This window comes from Kogia breviceps, chromosome 1 (genome assembly GCF_026419965.1).
Source record: "Kogia breviceps isolate mKogBre1 chromosome 1, mKogBre1 haplotype 1, whole genome shotgun sequence".
Lineage (NCBI taxonomy): Eukaryota > Metazoa > Chordata > Mammalia > Artiodactyla > Physeteridae > Kogia > Kogia breviceps.
In genome coordinates this window covers 42,734,732-42,754,370 of record NC_081310.1, presented here as the reverse complement: position 1 = coordinate 42,754,370, position 19,639 = coordinate 42,734,732, and the positions used below count along the sequence as shown (strand labels likewise).

At 36.3% G+C, this 19,639-nt stretch overlaps 1 protein-coding gene across 6 annotated transcripts in view; it reads right to left on the bottom strand.

Annotated features, from left to right (window-relative positions):
• ACBD6 (acyl-CoA binding domain containing 6) overlaps positions 1 to 19,639 on the bottom strand; it is a 247,840-nt gene that overhangs the window by 60,981 nt on the left and 167,220 nt on the right. Inside the window, exon 7 of one of the 6 annotated variants that reach the window (XM_067030847.1) lies at positions 9,780 to 9,901. The exons of the other annotated variants lie outside the window; for them this stretch is intronic. Coding sequence (XP_066886948.1) covers positions 9,875 to 9,901 — 27 coding nt within the window. The 3' untranslated portion in view covers positions 9,780 to 9,874. Of the gene's footprint in view, positions 1 to 9,779; positions 9,902 to 19,639 lie in introns of those variants that run through there. 6 annotated transcript variants of the gene reach the window in all.

The following is a 19,639-nucleotide window of genomic DNA, read 5'->3' as shown; positions in this document are numbered from 1 at the left end:
ACAACTATGATTAGTTATAAATGTCTATTTACAGTTACAAGCATGATAGGGTTACCTGCCTGCCTGTACCTCCCCCCACCCATCCATTTCTTGTTTGCTATGCTCCTCAGGTCACCATGCCTAATTTGGGGCTTTTGAGTTCAGATGTTGTGGGCTGAAGTGTTCTTGTGTTTAATGTGAAATATTGAGATTTTGGATCTTTCAACTTAGAGTCCACCTAGAAATCAATTAGAGCAGGGGCATGAAAACGAGAACCTTGACTGCAATCACAGAACTGACTGGCAAGTGGGGAACAGAAAGACAGGAGGACAACCAGGTTGTCTTCTAATCCTATTAACTTTTCTGTCTTCCAAGAGTACCAGAGAAAAGGATCAGGCTTTAAAAAGACATGAAAAATATTCCTCAACTCCGAATTGTTTATATGTCCAAGTACCTTGACATGTCTAAAGAATAGGTATGTGGGAAAAACAAAGAAAAGATGATTATTTAAAATTACTCTCTAGCCAAATTGTAGTCTTTAGGGACCCAAATGTAAATTCTTCTTTTATTCATCTTTTGTATGCCTGGCACATAATAAGCACTCAAGAAATGTTCGATCAATAAACTTTATGATTATGACTCAAATAAAGCCTGTTTGGGTTTTAATCATTATTAATAAAATCGACTACTATATTATAATACTCTTAGTATTATGATTATGATGTTTTAAAAATACACATCATCTTGTATCTGCAAAATCTTTATCTCTGTTATTCCTCTTTGTGTGTTAAAGTGGAGTTTGTATTAAAGCATGAATATGACTCCAAACAGTTTTTTCTTAGTAACCTCAAAATAGGTTATAGGAACCCAAACCTTAGTCTTTATAAACATTCTGTTTTAAAGTATATTACAAAGAATAAATGGAATTGAATGTCAAGAATGAGTAAGTGAAAGCTTTTACTCATCTGGTTTACAACTTATATCAGCTAATTTTTCTAAATTTAAGTTAATTAAATTTTTTGGTTGTTTCATTTCAAATGACCACACCAGAAGAGGGTTGTTTGTCATGGTTATTTATGCTTTTCCTTTCCGCTTTAGCTTAAAGGAAATGTTCAAATTTAATAAATACAGAGTTTTTATAAACAGCAAAAACAATTCTAATAAGTTAACATTGGTCATACATTTGAAATCATTATAAGGGATTATACATTAGGGTAAAGTAAAAATAATCAGTTGAATTAAAAATAAAATCATATAATAAAGTTTAAAATATAGAAAAATTCAACCATGCTTAAAAATCAAACTGTAAAAGCACAGAAACGTACACCCCCTACACTATACCTCCATATCCTTTGTTTCCAAATAAAAATTCATAAGGAACACAAATGAATGACAAATACAGGAAATACACAGACTCAAATAAAAGAAAAAATGTACCCATGTGACTCTTTACCTAAGTGATTCTTTACCACTATCTTTAAAATGGTAGGGAATCACGAAAGCTCCCCTCCCTCTGACCTGTTCCGCTGTTCTGACGCTTGCAGAACTCTAAGCCATCACCCACGACTCTGAGATTGGGTTCACAAGCTGCCACTCTTCTTTATAATGTGAAGTAGAACGTTGAGCCTTCACAATCCTTACTTAAAACTTTCTCTCATCCCCCTTCATCTTTTGCCTTGTATTATTTATGAATATGCTTGTGTCCTCCTGCTCTTTTGAAGGTAAGAGCTATAGCATAGTTTAACTTTACAGACCCCTAGAGTTCCTTCATCTCTTCTGTCTAGCACAAAACTTGGCATAAAATAAGTTAAATGAGACAAAAATAAACTACTTGCAGGAAAATCAAATATAGTTATACCTCACTAATCTAGGGGCTTGGTTTTTGGCATTCTCAAGTACCTGGAATAGGGCCCACCATACAGGGGAAAGATGCTGATAAGAATCATATTAAAAAAGTTGTGACCAGTTGGCTCCTGTATAGAAGGATGCTTCTAGCTGGGTTGACAACGCAACGAAAGGCCAGTCTTTGTCTATGAAATATGAGATGCAACAGGAGGCAGAAGAGACATGGGAAGTGAAAAGTGAAGGAAAGCAAGGACTAGAGAGCAGAAATGGTAGGAGGGCCAGCAGAGCCTAATGGTAATTAGAAGAAAGAATGGGGGCAGCAGTAGTAGCAGCCAGCAGAAATCAGAAGCTGTGACAGAGGTGGCAAGTTGCAGACATTTTAGACCACAGAGAATAGCCAGCCATAAAGAGGGCTGGGCTGCATGCCAACCAGTAGATTTTAGCAATCTCAAGAGGGAAAGAGAAGCTTTGGCTCTATGCTTCACCATCTATAAATACCTGTGGTACAGCCAATGATTTAAGAAGGAGGCAATGAAGTACAGAATATATTTTAGAAAAAAAAATTTTATAGAAAAAGTTAAAAAATAAAAAGCAGAATGTAACTGTTCAGCTATTTGAAACCGACACTAATCTAGAATGTTTAACTTTGCAAAGTGTGCTACACAGTTGAGGATTTATTAGAATAAGGAAAGAAAAAGGAACAAACATTGGCTGAATACCTATTGTGTGCTGGAAGCTTTATGAACATCATTTTTTCAAATCCTCACAACAACCCTTTTAACATAAACATTATTCCCATTTCCAAGCTGGGTAAAATGAGGCTCAGAGAGATTATATATATAACTTGGCCAAGGCCCAGCATCAAAATACATGTTTTCTCAACTGTACTACGCTACTGAAAAGGAGCAAGGGGAGTCAACACAAATAAATACAGTGCACAGAAGAAATGTAGTTAAATTTTTTCTTTTTGTTAAAGACAACAGGTAGCCTAAATTACACTCTCATATCTAGCGTGCTTGTGTAATTCTTATTAACCATAATCTCAAAACTGACATATCACATTCAGAGAGTGAATAATCTTTCTCTTCAGGACCACACATTTATTTTTACTTCTCGTTGGCTGATTGCTGTACTTTTTCAAGTATGCATATTTTGAGAAGCTGTAGCTTAGTCTACACATTTTTAGGTACATGAGGGAACAGAGCCAAACTATTTTCTCTTCTGAAGGGTGTTTTGCTTACTGCATTACTGTTTCTATAATACTATACAATAAAAGCTCAATATACTTCAATCTACTCTATTCTAAATCCCTCCTATGGTAAATAATCAGATGTACAGTGGAGAAATCCAAGAAATGGTTTTCCTTTCCTACTCATTCACTTTTTACTTTCACAATGAAAAAAGATTTTTAAAATTGAAATATAGTTGATTTACAATGTTGTATTAATTTCTGCTGTACAGCAAAGTGACTCAATTATACATATATATTTTTTCTTTTTCATATTCTTTTCCATTATGGTTTATCCCAGGACATTGAATATAGTTCCCTGTGCTATACAGTAGGACCTGTTGTCCATCCATTCTATATGTAATAGTTTGCATCTACTAACCCCAAACTCCTAGTGCATCCCTCCCTCACCAACGCCTTGGCAACCATAAGTCTGTTCTCTGTGAATCTGTTTCTACTTCGTAGATAGGTTCATTTGTGTCATATTTTAGATTCCACATGTAAGTGATTTCATATAATTCTGTCTTTCTGACTTAGTTCACTTAGTATGATAATCTCTAGTTGCATCCATGTTGCTGCAAATGGCATCATTTCATTCTTTTTTATGGCTGAGTAGTATTCCATTGTATATATGTACCACATCTTCTTTATCTATTCCTCTGTTGATGGACATTTAGGTTGTTTCCATGTCTTAGCTACTATGAACAGCGCTGCCATGAACATAGGTGGGTATATATCTTTTTGAATTAGTTTTGTCCAGATATATGCCCAGGAGTGGGATTGCTGGGTCATATGGTAATTCTATTTTAATTTTCTGAGGAACCTCCATACTGTTCTCCATAGTGGCTGCACCAATTTACATTCCCAACAGTGTAGGAGGGTTCCCTTTTCTCCACACCCTCTCCAGCATTTTATTTGTAGACTTTTAAATGATGGCCATTCTGACTGGTGTCACAATGAAAATTTTCACAGTCTGCTAGGTCCACAAAATAGTTCCACATCCACAGAGGGTGCTAAGAAATAGGCACTTTCCTTTTGGTATCTGGGAAATTAGTTAATATCTTCTGCTGTTGTTACTCAAATATAAATCCTTTATCAATTCATATCTGAATGAACAGAATGGTTTCTTCACTGCTATTCTTCCCTGTTGCCTATCTCCCTAGTACTAGTACACCATCACTAGATTAACCATTCTAAAAAAATCCATTATGTTACTCCTTTTAAAAACACACACACATGCATGCACACACACAGTAGTACAAATTCTTTAATCGAAGCATCAAAGCATCCATGGTCTGGATCCACTTTATCCAATTACTCTTCATGAAAAACACATATCTAGATTGAGCTGTTTCTGCTACCTAACCCTATTCCCACCTCAGTGGCCATCAAGTAGCACCTAGCTTTTACAGTTCATGATAGGCCACAATTCCCTCTTGAAGATATCTCTGACTACTGTGGCTCATACTAATTTCTCTATTTTCTCCCCATTACCTCTTCCAAAATACTTTCAGAATATCTCATACTATGGCACCTGATTACATTCTGGCTCCTAATTGTTCTTTTTATTTAATGAGTTTCTTATTGTGTCACTTTTTAAAAAATGCCACTGGCTTATTATAGAAAGAGTCCGTCGTTCAGCAGAATGTCCCATAGTCCAGATTTGCCAGTTTACTTTCTTTTGATGTCACTACATCATTATCACATGTATTTAATAGGTTTTATTAAATTTGGGTTCAAGTTTTTTTGGTAAGAATACTTCAAAAATAGTGCTCTGTGCTTCCTATTGAGACAGGGCCTTGAAGAGCACATGGTATTTGAAAGGGTGAGGATGGATGTATGTGTGAGAGGATAAGGGTGAACATTACCAGCAAAGGAAAAACATGTGCAAAGGCACAGATGGAAGTAGGTAAGTATGTGATGTATTCAAGGGAGGAAACTATTTACACTGGCTGGAGTAGGTTTTCCGTACTGTTCATGGCACTGGATGCACAGGTTTCATCCTATCCAGCCCTGCCGAACCAGGATTTTTAGAGCTAGAGGCTCAGATATCTTTATATTTACAGACTTCCTAAGGAAATTCAGATGCTTTGCCAGGCCTGAAACCCTCTGGTCTGGGGAACAGCATACATATAAGTAGTCCGCTCTTGGTATGTCAAGCTCATTCCTGTTTCAGGGATTTGGGGTATGACTTACAGCACCTTCTCTCCATTGAAGTCTCTGTTTAACTATTACTTCCTCAGTAAAGTCTTACTTGATCACTGTTCAAAGTAACCAATCTACTTCACTTATTTCTTAGTGCGTATCTGATAGGGTCTTATTTATTGTTTTTGGTATGTTTCCCTCACTATAATGTATGCTCCCAAAGAGTGTGGACCTTGTCTGTCTTGTTCACAGTGGTAATTCCAATGCTTTTTTTTTTTTTTTTTTAGTTTTATAAATTTATTTATTTTATTCATTTATTTTTGGCTGCATTGGGTCTTCGTTGCTGTGCACGGGCCTTCTCTAGTTGTGGTGAGCGGGGGCTACTTGTTGAGGTGCGCGGGCTTCTTCTCATAGTGGTGGCCTCTCCCGTTGCAGAGCACGGGCTCTAGACACGCAGGCTTCAGTAGTTGTGGCACGCAGGCTCAGTAGTTGTGGCTCATGGGCTCTAGAGCGCAGGCTCAGTATTTGTGATGCACGGGCTGACCTGCTCCGCGGCATGTGGGATCCTCCCGGGCCAGGGCTCGAACCCGTGTCCCCTGCATTGGCAGGTGGATTCTTAACCACTGTGCCACCAGGGAAGCCCAATTCCAATGCTTAAGAAGAGTCCTGGGTATAAAATATGTGTGCTATATATGCAGGATGAATGGATAAAATTGGCAAATTTAGGAAATTCTTTTTGGAACACCCCTACGTAATGTAGATAAAAAGCAATAAAATTATCCTTTAAGCCTGTCTTCACTAAGATTGGGGTTTTAAGTACCTTCTTTGAGAATTTCTCTTTGTATTTTTTGCTTTATGATAGCTCATTTCACCTTACTGTTTAAAAGGAAAAATTGAGATAGCATTTCATAGAAGATAATGGCAACCCTGAACATCTATCTAATCAGTTCAATAATAATTTCCAAATGTACTTAATGGACTATTAAATCAGTAATTAGAAATTAAATTTTGCTAGGCTGCAAAAGATGTCAAAATTATGTATACTCAGACTATGATATTTTAAAATTAAAATTTTATTTAATTAGCATTCCTCAGAGAAAGATATTTTAAAATTAAAATTTTATTTAATTAGTGTTCCCATAATCTATATTAAAATTTACTTCTACCCTGATGACTTATAAAAATATAGGCAGGGCAGTATAAATACACAGAAAGAGCTCAAGGTGGTTAACAAAATTCACTGATATAGAATTGTTAACAACAACCCCAAAAAAAAGCCCACAGAAAAAATGATTTAGGGTTTGAGGAGTAGGGAAAAAATATGAATAAAGTGAAAAAACTTTTATATAAGCTGTTTTGTGGGGTGTTTGGAAGCATTGCTTCCTTTCACCCACACTTTTGTGAGCTAAAGTTAATGGATTTCTATTGCACTCCTGTTGTCACTATTGCCTAATGCTTTCCTATGGATGAAGCAGACACCTGGTTATTTAAGGAGGAGGATAAATGGGCCAAGGCAGCTTTCCCTATCCCCAATTCACCAGGGAGCGTTTGAGAATTCCACCTGACATGAGGACAGCACTGTGCTCTTAAACAATCTGCAGTTTGATCCGATTGTTCCCCAGTGGGGGAGGTAGGCCACAGCTCACTCAAGAGTCATTGATTGGATTAACAGCCTAATTCCCAACAGATGAATAGAATACTGATGTCTTGTCAGCCCAGATCACAAAAGGAAAACACAATCTGCTTCTACAGCTCAGAAATTTAACCCTCTATTTCCCCTGAAGCTACAATTTCAGTTTTTCATACTGTAATTTCTTCAGAACTATTTTCCGATAAATATAATCAAATGGTGGCTTTTATCACCATCCACACACTTTCATCCTCTTTTAGAATAATTTTTTAAATCTTTAAAAATATGGAAAGATTTTTACTTCAGTTTTTACTGTCCACATTAGTCCTGCTGCCTAAATTCTTTCCTGGGTATCTGAAAGAAATATTACATAAGCTGTTTTCTCAGGACCCAATAAAAAAGGACACAGCCTATGGGAAGAGAGGTAGCAAAATCCACATAATCAAAGATAAAACTATTTTGAGCTGTTTTTCTGGCATAAGTAACTGATTTTATTAAGGGGAATGAATGATTGTATTAAGAGTCTCAATAAATGTTTGCTTCAGTTTATTCCCCTACTCTACCTCTACCTCCCAATTGTAATTTAATAACTTTTGTGTATGGCTGTACAACTAAAAGTCAAATACAAAGGTATTACTTCTGGTATTGGTTTAAAAATAAGAACAAAAAACTTCAAGTCATCTATGAATTAGAATTCTGTAATAAAGATATACATGCCTTGTATGAGTAGCAAGACAGACAAAGATGCAGTATTGTGGGCAACTTTAATGATAGTTCATTTTGCATACCTTTCTGCCTATAGCCTGCCAATATAGCAAGAAAGACTGATTTTAGTCAGTTGTGAGTAAAAACAATGATGGTAGTAGCAAATCTGTTTACTGCACTAAGCAATTTATGTGTTCTCTTATGTAATCCACGCAACAACCTTATGAAGTAGGTATTAAGTTATCTCATTTCACAAATGAAGAAACTGAAGCTTAGGTGGGACTTTGTCTGAGGTCACAGGATTTATAAGATGCAGAGCCAGAACTTAAATTAAGTCTCTGGCTTCAAAGCTTATGCTCTTAAACACTACTGGGATTTTACGGGTTTCTCTGTATATCTTCATATATATATGGAGATTTTTCAGTATCTGAGATTTTAAAATAAAGGTTCAGCCTTCTCTTAGAATCTATTATTCTTTTGGAAAAACATCTCTGTGTGTACAAATGTTCTCTTTTGGCTTCTCTTTTTCTTTAGGACATTTTAAATGAATTTCAGGATAGCCCCCTAAAGTTAGCCACATCAAAACCAGAAAACTTTTTTGCCTATGGCTTTGGATTCATTCAACTTCTATTCCTTTTCTTTACCTCTTATACTGTCCTTCTCAAGTGAAGTTGATTGAATTCTCCTTCTGTACTGTATCTGATTCTTTCTCTACAGTAATGGGCCTTAATCAGGTCCTAACCTTCTAATCCACTGATTCCTACAAGAGCCTCCCTAATAATTTATCTGGTCTCCTATCCCTTTTGCAAGCACTGTCCTAAGCATGCCATTCTTCTACCTGAAACTTTGAAGCATATTCTAATTGTCTTCAAGTCAGATAAGAATTTCTAACTAAGGATTTCCCTAGCTTTTAATAGAATTTGGCATATTTTTATGGTTTTAAAAATTAACATTGTACATATACGAAGTTTAGATCAGTTCAAATATGAGAACATATACAAAATAGATTGTTTATATTATTCGGTATTATACTATTACATTACAATCTGATTCTTTATGGTAATATATGCCTCCATGATACCTATTATTGAAAAATAACAGTTACAGGAAAGAGAATTCATTTTTTGGAAAGAACAAGGAAAAAGTTCAACTAACACCAATTAAAATGCATTCACAAAATATGTAGAGTGTAAAAGATCTTTATGCTACTCCCACAGATCTTATTTATGTACCTATGTATGTATTTAATTCGGACATGTTTTCTTTCTAAAACAAGTAGTTAGAAGATACAAATATCATGAACACATTCTAAATCAAGACAGGCCCTATTAGAGGTTCCCTAGAAGGTAGAAGACCTTCAGGAGGGTGATTTCCAAATAATTCCTTTCCTAGCTATTGGAAAGAAGGTGCAATAGAGTGCATGAAGAGGCAGAAATGCTTCCTTGCATGTTAAAGACAGAAGCACTTCCTTGGTGGCTCGAGATGTGATGCTCCAATGCCACAAAGGATAGTTCATAGCTATTTTTTTAAATGAAGCCTTTTTGTTCTTTCATACTATGTGAACTCAAATTCGAAGGAAATTTTGATAGTCCTCAATAACATAAATTGGAGAGGCAGAAATCTTTGTTCTGGATGCCCTGGTCAGGCATAAAGTTAGCTGACAATGCTGGAAACCGTGGTAGGCATGTCCACTAATCAATCTTTAAAATATAATACCCTGAAAGATCTATTGTTTTTTAATAATACCCAGAGGTTTTCACATCCTGCAGTCTACAACTTTAGATTCCTATCATGTAAAACAAAAACAGCATTTTAGTAGATATTCTAAAATAAGTCATATTAACTTTAGTTATCCTCTCAAACAGTAATGTTAATAATATCAAACAGAAACCCAAAACCAAAACCAACCAAAAAAACAAATGAATAAAAAAAACCCAAACAATTTCAGTAACAAGGAAAATCAAATCAATGGTGTATCCTTTGTGGTAACAGAGATAGACTTGTCTGATTGTGGAAACCAGGTTAAAGACAAGGGCTTGGACAACTGTGCCCTGAAACAAGCAGACTGCAGGTTTTATAAATACATACAGAAATAATTAAAATATAAGGGGTTTAGAGGGATTAATCTCCTTTAAATAATCTCTGCCACAAAGCCTGTAAAGACACTGCTGGCACCAGGCCCATGTGAGACCAGCTGTCGGATATCAGAGCAGGAGAGAGATTAACTGCTCCCACTTCTGCACTGACCTCCTCTGTGCAGTCTTCTCTGGACTCCATCTTCAGTACTCACTGCACCACAGGGAAAGGTCAGCAGAATATACCTGCTACCATGTGGATCATTATCATTTGACTTGATTACCTATCCTCAGCTGAGGAGAAAAACCAAAACAAAAAAGAAGATTGGTGCTGGAAGGGAATCACAAAATGTAGACTCAGAGGACTCTAGGGAAATGCACGAGGGCTCCGGAAAAGTGCTGATTACCTGATTCCATTCATTTAACCCATGGAAATTTCAAAGTCACCTTTAATTATTTTCAAACTGAGTTTTAAGTAATGCAGATAGTACCCTTACTCCCAAAGGAAGCACAAAGCAACTGATAAGTCTTTAAAAACAGTAGCATTTGTTTTGCTTCAAAGCTAGCCACAAATTCAACAAATATTTTTAAAAGGTGACAGTGCAATGAATAAACAAATCAGATAGATTTTGGGGGGCCTCCTCTATATTATATGGTATTTCCATAACTTTAAAAAGAAACTATTAAAAAACAAATAGCTTTGCAGATGACATGAATCAATGTTATGTAGAAGTCTTTTTAAAAATGTAGTGTTATAAAATATAAGATATAAATATTTTATGAAATAAGATTTGTTTGAATGTAATTTACTTGGACAAATAGAAGAAAATAAAAGTGTGAAAGAGAAAAACATTATGAATCACTATAAAGCATTTAGACACTGTAAGAACAGATATACATGTACAGATTAGCATACCTATTCTTCCACCAGAAGAAAATGAGACTGAGTGCTGGACTACCTTCTTTAAAAGGGTCTATCTGAGGTTCCTAAGTTTCTTTCTTTCCAGTTTTGCCTCTGTGATTTTCAGACACCAATAAATCTCTCTGCTATAATTTCTTCTTGTCAAAAGGTATAATTTCTTCTTGTCAAAAATAATCATTTTTGGTCTCCTGTTTACTTCACAGGTACATTTTAAGGACAAATGAATAAATAGTATCTAACTCTCTAGACTCTTGAGTAAAAGTAGGCTATTAGATCAATTCTAAGTATTTCAGAAGAAATACTGCTGATATAGCTAGAGTGAAATATTCTGGATAACACAATTACCATTATTTCTTACACAAAATGATCAAGTTTCAAGAATCAGAATATAAAATGTAATTTACTTTTTTTTTTTAATAGTAAGAAGGTGCTTTGGGTTTTTACATAGTTAAAGGGCAGAAGTTCTCGTTAAAAAGAAAATTTTAAATATCAGGATACCATAAACAACAGCTTCATTCTACTATTAGGCAATGGGTCATAGAAAACTTATGTTCAGTTTCTATTTTTTTCAGTAACATAGAGCTCCCATACCTTTCTCTCCTCCACTGTCTCTAAAATGAAAGCTCCATCATCTTTATGTTTTCCCTCCCTTTGGAATGGGTTTTAAAGACTGCCAAAAAGGGGCTTCCCTGGTGGCGCAGTGGTTGGGAGTCCGCCTGCCGATGCAGGGGACACGGGTTCGTGCCCCGGTCCGGGAGGATCCCACGTGCCGCGGAGCGGCTGGGCCCGTGAGCCATGGCCGCTGAGCCTGCGCGTCTGGAGCCTGTGCTTCACAACGGGAGAGGCCACAACAGTGAGAGGCCCGCATATCACAAAAAAAAAAAAAAAAAAAGACTGCCAAAAAGAAGGCCAAATGTCAAATACATGCCTGTCCACTCAGGACTATATTGATGTCCATCAACACATTTTTCACACGTCAGAGTGCTCTCAGATGTTAATGACTTTCAGGCTAAGTGATTTGATTCAAATTTTGAACCACTGATCCAGAGGTGAGTATCTTTTCACAGATCCCCTAGGCCAGTGGTTCTCCAAGTGTGGGCCTCAGAGAAGCAGTATCAGTTCCACCTGGAAACTTGTGAAAAATGCAAATTAGGCTCCACCCCAGACCTATGGAACCAGAAACTCTCGAGGTTGGGCCCAGAAACTTGTTTTAACAAGCCCAGATGATTCTTATACTAGTCAACATTGCAGGACCACTGCCCTATGCTAGTATATTCTCTGTAAATGAGCACCATATTTTGGACAAATAGAAGTAAATATCAACAGCAGTGAACAAAGTGAATGTAACAAAAAGTTCACTAAATTATTATTTTAAACAACTTATCTTTTCCTTAATTTTTAAATTTAAACATACTTGGCAGGATTTCTTTTCATCTTCCAGGGAAAGGCTGCCCATCAGAGAGACCATTATAGTCTGGTGCACTGTTTTTATAGTTCTATAACATAAACTGACATTTATTGGAGCTTCACATAAGATTTTTCCATCAACGGATGTGTTGGAGGAGCAATAACCAAGTATGCTGTGTTGGGCAAATACCTACACATCAGGATACTTTTCAAAGCCATCAGGCAAAGGGGGTCAGTTGAATTTTTTTTTACTGCACAGGCTAATGCTTTAAAAGTGTCTTGATGGAATCAAGGAAATTGGATTGTCCCCCCATTTGCTGGGCTAAAACAAGCCTTTTTTACTTATCCCATTAGAGGAACACAAGAGAAACCTTTTATATGTCACTAAAAATTTCCCTGCATGGCAGAACCCAGTCAAAAGCGTTTTAATTTTCTCTGAGAATTCTTAAGTAATGCAGTATGTCAAGGTTTAATAAATTGTAGGTGGGGATAGTTTTTGTTACAGGCAACAGGCATCTTTATTTTTTTTAAACAGGTGCTTAGACATCTCTCTATTGAGAGAGGTTAGGGCACTATCTCAAACAGTAGAGAGCTCAACTTCAGTCCAAATAACAAAAAAAATGAACATGATGGAATCTGTAAAATATCTGAAACAAATTTTTAGGACACTTATAAAAAAAGAAAATATTTTAAAATGTATTGAAAGTGATGGTTAATCTTTTTATATGTGATATTTTCGTATTGAGCTTCCTGAAAAATTTCTTGAAGAATTTGGCCTTGAACAAAGCCCAAGGAGAGCACAGAGATTAGGCATTCAACCTTCTCTCAATAGAAAGAGGTACTGCAGAGCTAAGAAAGACTATGTATTCCCAACCTGTAATGGGGTAAAACCCCACATTATACAACTTTCAAAATACTGCAGAAACATCAATTAATAAAAAAAAAAGTTGATCTATGTTATATGGATTGCACATATCTATGGAAATATATGATATATGAATACCTTCTATGATCATGTGGGAGCTATCTATAAATAAGGGTGGTTCCTTTCTGAATCATCACTTTAATAGAAATATTTTTAACCATATTCAAATGAGAATCATAGACCTTACTCTGTCCCCTAGCTCCCCATACAAAGAAGAGGAGAAACCATGCCAAAGAAAAAATATATCTATTAATTTTGAAATAAAATTATTAATAATTAAATTATGTCAACTATCCCTCTATTATTACCTGCCTAAAAAAATACTTTTAGTTCACATCAGGGTCAGATGGTATGGGGTTCAAAAACAAAATAGTTCTACAGGGGAATCCCACATGCTTTACTAACTGCTCATGTTTTGAGTCTACCCTATGACTACAGCTATTTCAGAGGGAAGCTTAGTGAAGTACCTACCAGCTGACAAAAGAAGGATGTGAAGCAGGTTGGGAAAAAGAAAGATTACCCTTTTGTCACGTCCAATTAGCCATCCCTACAGTTCTGATAAATATGCTTTATTAATTAAAATTTGTACTTAAAAGCTAGTATCCTCTTTAATGGAAACTTCAGCTTTATTACTTAAGTTCTTAACAACTTAATGCATTTCATTATTATTTATTCTATCCTGGATATATAGGGAGAGGTAGTTTTCTTTATTTTTAGCTGTTAGCAGTAACTCAGAAGCTCTGGATGAAATTCTAAGTTGTTAGGCCTTGAGAGTTGCGTCACTGAATGTCTCCCAAGTCTGTCAACTTTTGTAAAAGAACCATCAATTATAAAAAGACAAACTAACAAGCAACCAAAGGGAAAAGAAGCTGAAAATGGCAGTAAGGGAGTATATTATGAAATTCTATAATGAATATTTAATCATTAAAAGATCCCATCATTGGCTTAATTTTACTGTTGCTTTCATAGGAGGACCTTTGCTAATCCCAAATCCTTACATTCATGTGAACAGAAAAGCTGAGAAAATTCAGCGTTCTTTTTGCTTGAATGCAGGAATTCTTATTCTGGATTCTTAGATTCCTAGGACATCCATGGAAGGGCTTCAGCAAGTATATTATTGAAACTGTTTGCAAAAATTCTACATCCATATCTTTTCTCTTTGGTGTTCATAGCTCTCCTTATAGTCTTCCTAAAAAGGTTAAAGACCACTATTGTAGGGTAGAAGTATAGATTTAAAAGATTGGCCATGAATTGGTAATTGCTGAAACTTCATGATGAGTACATAGAAGTTTGGCGGTATATTATTCTCCCTAATTTTGCACATGGTTGGAGTTTTTGTAATTATAAGATTATTTTTTTAAAACTGCTGTGAAAGGAACTCATTGTATACAAACCAATTCTTGATAAAAGGCTGTGGTAAATCTAAGGAAATTGCTAATGTAAGTGATAATTCTATATTTCCTTACATCATAAGGTAAGTCAAATGAAGGTAAGGGATTTGGAGTTTTATAAAACATAACTGTAGAAAACATAAGTGTGGAAATGGCAAAACTTTCAATGATGCAAGTTACCTTACTTTTGAAATCATTATTCTGTTTCACAAAATGTCAAAATTTGACAGAATCATTAAAAAGAGAAAAGGTAATTGGTAAAGCAAAGACTGCAAAGACAAAGGAGGTGGTGGTTTGGTGCTTGAAGGGGCGGGGTGGGGGGCGGGAAACTGAAAGGAATAAAGTGGTGGGTTTAATCAAATCACTTTTAAAAGCTTCAGCCTCTCAGAGTTAACCTTGCCAATCAGAGTAAGCAGGAGCAGAAGCATGTTTGTGCACATTAAACTTTGCCTGTGTCCTTGAACCTATGGTGCACTTCCTCCTCTCAAGCAGCCTGGGAAGGCTTCATAATGCTCACCCTTAGAGAGAACCTTGAATTCCATTAGAAAGCTCCACAGGAAGGAGAAACCCTCAAGTGGCAGCTTGAGCCACACAGACAGCTCATATCCTTTACTGATATTAGAAGTGAGCTCATGGGATTAAGTCTGCAAGTCCTGGAAAATTAAAAAGTATGAACACACTGACAAATGCCATTATACAAACAAGATATCTTTAAGTCTTCTTTCCTCTTTTTTTTTTTTTTTTTTTTTTACAGAAATGGCAAATATTTCCAATGATAACATAAAAACTGGTTACTAAGTCTACAATGAAACTCTATAACTGGTCTGGCTACAGTCTAACTAATGGTATTTACATCTGTATCATGCTTTGCTATAAAATCATTCACCCATTTGATGGCCTAGTACCTTTTACACACAAACTATACTTTTAAATAAAAGGAAGTATGAAGGTAGATACCTTGTCTTTCATATCACATCTATTAAGTTACTATAGTTCTACTTTGTTCTGTACTATGAGAAAGTATTTTATACAATGTAGTTTTAGTACTGCATGTAGGCAGACTCAGACTCAAGATGTAGAAGTTTCTAATAGCTAGAACTTTCTAAAATGGAACAGGCTTTTACTTTACTTTGTGAAGTAAACAGAAATGCTCACACCGAGGCTAGCTGGCTTAACCACCTTTTGAAAATTTAGCAGAGAGAATTCCTGCATTAGGTTGGAAGTTGAACTAGATGGTCTTTAAATTCCCTTCTACCTTTAAGATTGTACAATTATGCTTTATTCAAGGTCACACAATTAGTAGCAAAATAGAAACTGGAATCTAGGTAACCTGACTCCAAACCTAGTCTTTCTAAACATAAGGTTGTAGACCCCTCATACGTCCTCAGGCAGTAAATAGAAGAGTGAGGTTAATTGGGTCAGGGAAGCAATGGTGGGGTGATGGGGACTGGAGCGCTCGAGGCCCGTCAACAGAGGGCAGTAGCTACTCAGCTCTATCTGATTGTTGTCCTATGGGAATTTGTGCAGGATTACCATATTTTCAGCTTTTTCAAGAGAATCCTAATATCTGTATTTTATGTGAAATCAACTGACAGTTAATTATAAATAAACTGTTGTAACACTACAGGTGCTAAACAAAAATACATCTTTGGGCTGCATATGACCCATGCCAGTTTGTAACCATGAGACTGTCCTAAAAAATTCCATTTCCAAACTATTGACTTTTTTTAACAGTTTCTCTAGATTCTTCAAATTTATCAACACCCTTTATGAAATACAAAAGTCTAAGTTTTATGCTTTATATTAACTATAGTCTGCTACATATATAACAGTATTTTGCTCTGTTTTTTTTTTTTTTTTTTTTGCTGTATGCAGGCCTCTCACTGTTGTGGCCTCTCCCATTGCAGAGCACAGGCTCCGGACGCGCAGGTTCAGTGGCCATGGCTCAGGCCCAGCCGCTCCGCGGCATGTGGGATCTTTCCGGACCAAGGCATGAACCCATATCCCCGGCATCGGCAGGCAGACTCTCAACCACTGCGCCACCAGAGAAGCCCTTAATTTTTAATTTAATAACTTTATTTTTGCTTTTTTCCCCCTCCCTTTTATTCTGAGCCAAGTGGATTACAGGGTCTTTGTGCTCCGGCCAGGTGTCAGGCCTGTCCCTCTGAGGTGGGAGAAGCCAAGTTCAGGACACTGGTCCACCAGAGACCTCCCAGTTCCATACAAAATCAAACGGCGAAAATCTCCTGGAGATCTCCATCTAAATGCCAAGACCCAGCTGCACTCAATGACCAGCAAGCTATAGTGCTGGACACCCTATGCCAAATAACTAGGAAGACAGGAACACAACCCCACCTATTAGCAGGAGACACTGCCTAGTATCATAATAAGGCCACAGACACCCCAAAACACACCACCGGATGCAGACCTGCCCACCAGAAAGACAAGATCCAGCCTCAACCACCAGAACACGGGCACTAGTCCCCTCCACCAGGAAACCTACACAACCCACTGAACCAACCTTACCCACTGGGGGCAGACACCAAAAACAATGCGAACTACGAAAATCCAGCAAGTGAAAAGGAGACCCCAAACAGAGTGAGTTAAGCAAAATAAGAAGACAGAGAAATACACAGCAGATGAAGGAGCAAGGTAAAAACCCACCACACCAAACAAATGAAGAGGAAGTAGGTAGTCTACCTGAAAAAGAACTCAGAATGATAGTAAAGATGATCCAAAATCTTGGAAACAGAATGGAGAAAATACAAGAAACGTTTAACAGGGACACAGAAGAACTAAAGAGCAAACAAACGATGAACAGCACAATAAATGAAATTAAAAATTCTATAGAAGGAATCAATAGCAGAATAAGTGAGGCAGAAAAACGGGTAAGTGACTTGGAAGGTAAAAGAGTGGAAATAAATACTACAGAGCAGAATAAAAAGAATGAAAAGAATTGAGGACAGTCACAGAGACCTCTGGGACAACATTAAATGCACCAACATTCAAATTATAGGGGTCCCAGAATAAGAAGAGAAAAAGAGAGGGACTGAGAAAATATTTGAAGAGATTAGAGTTGAAAACTTCCGTAATATGGGAAAGGAAATAGTTAGTCAAGTGCAGGAAGAGCAGAGAGTCCCATACAGGATAAATCCAAGGAAAAATATGCCAAGACACATAGTAATCAAACTATCAAAAATTAAATACAAAGAAAAAATATTAAAAGCAGCAACGGAAAAGCAACAAATACCATACAAAGGAATCTCCATAAGGTTAACAGCTGATCTTCCAGCAGAACCTCTGCAAGCCAGAAGGGAGTGGTAGGACATATTTAAAGTGATGAAAGGGAAAAACCTACAACCAAGATTACTCTACCCAGCAAAGATCTCATTCAGATTCAACAGAGAAATTAAAACCTCTACAGACAAACAAAAGTGAAGAGAATTCAGCACCACCAAACCAGCTTTACAACAAGTGCTTAAGGAACTTTTCTAGGCAGGAAACACAAAAGAAGGAAAAGACCTACAATAAGAAACCCAAAACAATTAAGAAAATCGTAATAGGTACATATCGATAATTACCTTAAATGTAAATAGAGTAAATGCTCCAACCAAAAGACACAGGCTTGCTGAATGGATACAAAAACAAGACCCATATATATGCTGTCTACAAGAGACCCACTTCAGACTTAGGGACACATACAGACTGAAAGTGAGGGGATGGGAAAAGATATTCCATGCAAATGGAAATCAGAAGAAAGCTGGAGTGGCAATTCTCATATCAGACAAAATAGACTTTAAAATAAAAACTATTACAAGAAACAAAGAAGGACAGTACTTAATGATCAAGGGATCAATCCAAGAAGAAGATATAACAATGGTAAATATTTACGCACCTAACACAGGAGCACCTCAATACATAAATACTAACAGCCATAAAAGGGGAAATCGACAGTAACACAGTCAGAGTAGGGGACTTTAACACCCCACTTTCACCAATGGACAGTAAATTTAAGAAAATTTAAAATGAAAATAGATGAAATGAAATGAAAATAGGTAAGGAAACAGAAGCTTTAAATGATACATTAAACAAGATGGACTTAATTGATATTTATAGGACATTCCTTCCAAAAACAACAGAATACACTTTCTTCTCAAATGCTCATGGAACATTCTCCAAGATCATATCTTGGGTCACAAAACAAGCTTTGGTAAATGTAAGAATATTAAAATGTATCAAGTATCTTTTCCGAAAACAATGCTGTGAGAGTAGCTATCAATTACAGGAAAAAATCTGTAAAAAATACAAACACATGGAGGCTAAAAATATACACTACTTAAAAACCAAGAGATCACTGAAGAAATCAAAGAGGAAATCAAAAAAATACCTAGAAACAAATGACAATAAAAACATGACAACCCCAAACCTATGGGATGCAGCAAAAGCATTTCGAAGAGGGAAGTTTATAGGAATACAATCCTACCTCAAGAAATGAGAAACATCTCAAATAAACAACCTAACCTTACACCTAAAGCAATTGCAGAAAGAAGAACAAAAAACCCCAAAGTTAGCAGAAGAAATCATAAAGATCAGATAAGAAATAAAAAGAAATGAAGGAAACAACAGCAAATATCAATAAAACTAAAAGCTGGTTCTCTGAGAAGAAAAACAAAATTGATAAACCATTAGCCAGACTCATCGAGAGAAAAAGGGAGAAGACTCACATCAACAGAATTAGAAATGAAAAAGGAGAAGTAACAATTGACACTGCAGAAATACAAAGGATCATGAGAATTTACTACAAGCAACTATATGCCAATAAAACGGACAACCTGGAAGAAATGGACAAATTCTTAGAAAAGCAAAACCTTCTGAGACTGAACCAGGAAGAAAAAGAAAATATAAACAGACCAATCACAAGTACTGAAATTGAAACTGTGATTAAAAATCTTCCAACAAACAAAAGCCCAGGACCAGATGGCTTCACAGGCAAATTCTATCAAACATTTAGAGAAGAGATAACACCTATCCTTCTCAAACTCTTCCAAAAGACAGCAGAGGGAGGAACACTCCCAAACTCATTCTATGAGGCCAACATCACCCTGATACCAAAACCAGACAAAGACGTCACAAAGAAAGAAAACTACAGGCCAATATCATTGATGAACGTAGATGCAAAAATCCTCAACAAAATACTAGCAAACAGAATCCAACAGCACATTAAAAGGATCATACACCATGATCAACTGGGGTTTACTCCAGGAATGCAAGGATTCTTCAATATATGCAAATCAATCAACGTGATACACCATATCAACAAACTGAAGGAGAAAAACCATATGATCATCTCAATAGATGCAGAGAAAGCTTTTGACAAAATTCAACAC